This window comes from Temnothorax curvispinosus, unplaced genomic scaffold, assembly GCF_003070985.1.
Source record: "Temnothorax curvispinosus isolate PA1 unplaced genomic scaffold, ASM307098v1 QBEX01003668.1, whole genome shotgun sequence".
Lineage (NCBI taxonomy): Eukaryota > Metazoa > Arthropoda > Insecta > Hymenoptera > Formicidae > Temnothorax > Temnothorax curvispinosus.
The window spans coordinates 10,750-17,052 of NW_020213448.1; the positions used below are offsets into that span (position 1 = coordinate 10,750).

General features: G+C 31.4%; 1 protein-coding gene across 1 annotated transcript in view; it reads right to left on the minus strand.

Moving 5' to 3' along the window:
- LOC112452803 (serine/threonine-protein phosphatase 6 regulatory ankyrin repeat subunit B-like) overlaps window positions 1–5,763 on the minus strand; it is an 8,707-nt gene extending 2,944 nt beyond the window's left edge. Inside the window, exon 1 of the mRNA XM_025013203.1 lies at window positions 1,509–5,763. Within this exon, the coding sequence (XP_024868971.1) occupies window positions 1,509–5,567 (4,059 nt within the window). The 5' untranslated portion in view covers window positions 5,568–5,763. The remainder of the gene's footprint in view (window positions 1–1,508) is intronic.
- Between the last annotated feature and the right edge of the window lie 540 nt (window positions 5,764–6,303).

Below are 6,303 nucleotides of genomic sequence, written 5' to 3' on the forward strand. Positions count from 1 at the left end.
TGTGTGTGTGTGTGTGTGTGTGTGTGTGTGTGTGTGTGTGTGTGTGTACGGATTTTTTGTACACGCATCTACTTCTACAATTTTTTAGATACCGGGTTGAAATTTTTCACACAAATAAAGTATCATAGAAAGTATGTTCTCCTCAAATATTATTAAAATCGGTTGACCGGTATTTTATTGGAAAATTATTTTTTTAGAAAAGTGTGTTTTATCCTATAGCTTTCTCAATATTTGAGATAGCAATCTATATCTAGATCTATTAATTTTTTTAGTTTTTTCTATCTCTATTTCATATATAATTAATTAAAATTTGGTTAATTAGTTCTGGAGTTACAGACGTTTGAAATTTCGGAGATTTTGATCGCGTATAAAGCTAAGTCTAATTAACCGAATTTAAAAGAGTTATATATGAAATCGGGGTAGAGAAGACTGAAAATTATAATAAAATTATAAATAGATCGATATCTCCAAATTTGCGGAAGTTAAAGCTTCCTCTATGAGGAAGCCAAGTGCAAATTTCTAATTTGCATAATTTTTATATAATTTAATTTGATATTGTCTGCTTTTATATTACAGAGTAAAGTACTTCCTTCCTCATAGGTACGACCTTGGCGAGGTGAGAAGGCCCACAGTATTTTTCTATATGACTGGATAAAATTAAAAAATTTGTTCGTATAATATCAATTACAATTTTATTTTTTACGTTTTATTTAGTAAGATGTTCACAACACTTGCTCGTCCATTACTAACAGCGTAGTGTAACGGTGTTCTTACATCAATGTCTTTATCATTGGCATCAGTTCTTTATCATTGGCGTCAGCTCTTTATCATTGGCGTAGAATATCTCACGGTTCGCAGCTTCCAATGAGCTTAAATGTATAATTAATCTCTTTTATATTTTCTAAAATATGCAAAACAGTGGGATGACTTGGTCCAAGAACAGCTTTGATTTGATCAAAACATTCTCGGTAAGCTTTACGGGCATTAACCAATTTACCTTGAGAAATAAGTACATTTGCCATGTGGTATTGAGTAAACAGAGTATTAGGGTTATTTGCTCCTAACACATTTTTCTGTGTATTCCAAACGTTTTGAAAGGTTTCCATGGCTTCATGAAATTTTTTTTGTTTGACGAATATTTTAGCAATGTTACTTAACGTCCTCAAAGTGCTCACATGATCAATACCTAAAACCACTTTCTTTTTCTCGAAAACTTCTTCATAAATTTTCAATGCCTCTTCAAGCTTACCCTGCTCAGCCAGTATCATCGCTATATTATTTTGAACATGCAGAACTGCTGGGTTATTTGCACTTAATAATTCTTTTCTTTTTTCAAAAACTCTTCTATAAATATTTAACGCTTCTTCGTGTTTGCTTTGTTCACGTAATACCATTGCCATGTGAAAGTAAGTTTTTAAAGTATCTAAATGATTTGGCCCTAGTATTTCCTCTTGCTTCTGGCAAATTTCTTGATAAATATTAAAAGCTTCTTTAGTCCTTCCCTGTCTATGCAGCACTAAAGCAATTTCACTTTTTGTACTTAAAGTATTCTTGTCATTCAAACCCAATATTTCTTTCTGTTTCTGGAAAATTTCTTCAAATGTATTTAAAGCTTTTTGGTAAGCCCCTTGTGCACGTAATACTTTAGCTATATATGTCTGAATATCTAAAGTGCCAGGATTATCTGACCCTAGGATTTTTTTTCTTTTTTCATATGCGTTGTTGAAGAAATTTAAGGCCATTTGATAATAGCATTTATTAAAAAACCCTATACCAACTTTAATCTGAGCAGATACATCACCTTGTGATACCTCTTTCAACTGTTCGACTTTTGAAAAGTTATTATGCTCTGCAGCAACTACTAGCGTTTTATTTTCTCTATCGCAAGCATTCATTATTGCTTTTACTGTACCGATATCCTCTATCTTGTTAAGATCATTAATAACTCGAGAATCATTATTTTCAATATTTTCAAATGAGTCACGCAGTAATTGAAATAAGCTAGTAACATTTTCATCTACAGCAAAATTTGACGGTGTTTTATTATCAGCAGAAACTGCATTATATACTGCACCATTAGACAATAGGAGCTTTACAATTTCTAAGCGACAGAACTTAGCAGCATAATGTAGAGGGGTAAATCCATTAGCATCTCTGGCGTTAACGACAGCCCCCGCTTCAATGTAATTCTTGACTTCTGAAGAGTCATTACGTTTTACAGCCTCAAACAATTTCTCAGTTAATTCTAATAAATTGATAACGTTTTTATCCTTAGATATTTGTAACGGTATTATATGAAACTTGTCAACAGCGTTATAAACTGCTCCATTTTTTAATAAAACTTTAATAAAGTCTTCATAACCGTGATTAGCAGCAATATGCATAGGAGTTAAGCCATTATAATCTTTAGCATTAACGTCAGCGCCTTGTGTTATCAAATACTTTGCAACTTCTAATTGACCATTTAATGCAGCATAGTGTAGTAATGTCTTATTAGCTGCATCAAGTTCATTAATACTTAACCCCTTATTAAAGAAAAACTCTACATTATCTTTATAACCTTCTATCGCTGCGATGTGTACAGGTTTTAAACCAGAGGCATTTTTAGCATTAACATCAAATCCTTCATCTGTTAGATACTCTATCATCTGTAAGTTATTTCTTTGTGAAGCAATATGCAATATCGTCCAATCATCATTATCTTTAGCATTTACATTTATTGTTCCATACTGCAGTAACATTTTAACCACTTCTAAATGATCATGTGCCACTGCAAATTCTAGAGGTGTTCTATTCTTATTATCCTTAACATTAATATCTGCTTTACTATCAAGTAAAACTTTTACAACATTATTATGACCATAGGTTGCAGCTATATGTAATGGTGTAAAATATTCGTCAGATTTTACATTAACGTTAGCTCCACGTGCTATTAACATCTTAACAATTTCCTGGTAACCTCCCTGTGCTGCAAAATATAATGGTGTTAGATTATTAATAGTTATGACATCAACTATAGCTCCTTTTGTTAACAGAACTTTTACTACATTCTTATAACCTTTAGTAGCAGCCGAGTGTAGTGATGCAACATTTTCAGAATCTTTTATATTAACATCGATTTTGTGGCCCAGCAAAATTTCTACAATATCTGTGTATCCAGCAAGAACTGCTGGTGACAAAAGTTTAATGCCTTCTTCATTAATTTTAACTCTATTTGATATAAGAACTTTAACGATTTCTTTGTGATTATATTTTATGGCAGAAAGCAATGGTGTCATGTTGTTACATCTGACGTTGACATTGGCTCCATTTGCTGCCAGAATCTCAACGATTTCTTTATGACCTGCTTTCACGGCTGTATGTAATGGTGTATTATCTGCATTATCTCTTACATCAATGTGAGCTTTATATTTTATTAGAAGATTAACAACATCTTTGTGGCCTTCTACAACAGCAGCGTGTAACGGTGTAGAACTATTAATAGCTCTAGTATTTACATTAGCTTTATTTTTTATTAGAGAAACAATGGCATCTTCTTGACCGTTTAGAGCAGCTAGATGCAATGGTGTAGTACCATCATAAGTTTTAGCTTCTACCTCAGCTTTATTTTTTATTAGAAGATCAATAACATCTTTGTGGCTTTTCAGAGCAGCTAGATGCAATGGTGTGCTACCTTTATCAGTTTTTGCATTAACTTCAGCTTTATTTTTTATTAGAAGGTTAATAATGTCTTCGTGGCCTTTTAGAGCAGCTACATGTAGTGGTGTTAAATTATTATTAGTTTTTGCATTAGTATCTGCATTATTTTCTATTAAAAGTTCAGAAATTTTCTTATGACCACTTTTTGCTGCACAATATAATGGTGTAATGTTATTTCGATCTTTAGCACAAATGTCAACACTATGTTTAAGTAGAGCAACAACTATTCCTAGATGACCATTCTGGGCAGCAAAATGCAATGGAGTCACACTTGCAACAGTGGCAATATTAGCGTCGGCTTTACTTTCCAGTAGAGTCTTAACTATTTCCTCGTGCCCATCTTTTGCTGCATAGTTCAAAGGTGTATTATTACCGGTTTTGTCAACAGCATTAACATTAACTCCATGCTCCAATAGAATATTAACTATCTTCTCATGACCGTTTTCTACTGCACAGTGTAATGGTGTAAAACCACTTAGGCTTCTAGCGTTAACATCAGCTCCGTTTAGGATTAAAGCTCTTACTACTTCTAAATGGTTTCTTGCTGCTCCGTGTAACGGTGTCCAATCTTCATCATCTCTAGTGTTTACATCTGCATTATTTTGAAGCAAGAAATTAACTAACTCTAGATGACCTGTGCTTGCAGCTGCGTGCAACGGGGTAAGGTACCAACCCATAGTTTCATTAATATCAACATTTACATATATTTTCAATAAAATCTTAGCAACATCAATATGATTATTCACTATTGCATGGTGTAAAGGTGAAAAACCAATTTCATCTTGAGCAATAATTTTAGCTTTATTTTTTAATAAAATTTCAACAATATCCTTGTGACCTTTTTGAGCAGCGACATGTAGTGGCGTTTTGCGACTATTATCTAAATCATCAATACATGAACCTTCTTTTATAAAAAATTCTACAACATTTTCCCTTCCATGCTCAGCAGCAATATGTAATGGGCTTTGACCATTAATATCTTTCACATTAACGTTTAAATTTTGATCAAGAATAAATTTTATAATTTCAAGACTGGGTCCTTTAGCAGCAAAATGTAACGTGGTCCATGAATTAATACTTCTACCATTAATATCTGCACCTTTTTTGAGACAATCCTTTAAGCTTTCTAGATTTCCTTCTTTTAAAGCAGCATTTATTTTTTCCTGATTAGTAATGGCATCTAAATCTTGATCGTATTTCTCTCTTACCTTACAAGAATTATTGCTTGCTAACTTGCCAATTTTTTCCTTGCTTTTCATTATATTTTTTTCGGTAAGTTTTTTAGCGTTCAAAATAACTGCTACGGAAGGATCAGTTAACAGTACATTAACTAAGGGATTATCATGTGCTAAATGATTACGTAAACATTTTCCAATTAATAAAGGAGCGTTACCGTCTAAAAAAAATAGATTATTTTCCAAGTGGTTTGAGCTGCTTAAAATTGACATTATATCCAGAACAAGCATTTCTACTACTGCTTGCAATTTTTTATCACTTTTATAGAAAGGTAATGTTTTAATTAATTGATCACTCAATGCGTTTTTGCTTAAAATATTTTTCAGTTTAGATATCTTTAGTGCAAACTGGTTATTATATGTTTCTACATTTTCTACATTTTCTACATTGGATTTTTTTCTTTGTTTATGTGTAGGAATAAACGAACCTTTTTCATTCAACATTTCTTTTAATTTCTTAATCCATTTAATGTCATTTGTTCCAAATTCAGAAATATAAAAAAGAATTTCGCAAATTAATGCGTATAATTTATCAAGATTGTCATGTTGTATTCTTGATTTAATACTATCAAAGATTTTCATTGATAACTCAGCAATTTCTTTATGGCTATGAGGCTTTATTCTTATTACCATATTTTCTAATGCTTTATTAGCAATAAGTTTTATTTCATTAATAACGTTGTGGTCATTCTTATATGTGTCAGTCAGGCTAATTAAGCGTCTTAACAATAAAGATTCTCTGATGTAATCAGTTTTGATATTTTCTGATTGAGTTTCTGCACAATTAATTATTTTGTTAATTTTATTAAACAGCTCCTTTTCATAATCCGTCTTGTCAGTTATATTATCATATAATTTTTTAATTAGTTTTTCAAGCTTCTCGTGTTTCATCATTTTAAAATTTTTTGATATTATTTTATCCAATTTAACATTACTAAATATTTTAGCAATTTCTTTCATCTCACCTAAGCTTTTACTATTAGCAATTCTTTTTAACAGCAATCTAATTGTTTCAATTTTTTTATTGAAAAGAATATTAGTAATTACATGGTCAATTTTTCTAATATTCTTTTGAATACCAGTAAAAAAACTAACATCAGTATTTTCCTCAATTTCTGTTCTTGTGGAGAGTGAATGAGCATGTGATAGTGAATTACGTAAACTTATAACTATTTCTCTTGTATCTTTTGGTAACAATTGTAGCAAAAGCTCACCTATTGTAGTATTAGATAACTTAGGGGATTCTAAAGTGTTTTTTAAATGCTCACCGATAACCTGTAAAACCCTTGTAATAATTAACTGTCCTTCCCTCTCTTTAGAATCAGCCGATAACGCCAACTTTATACAATCAATTATTTTCATTAAAGAA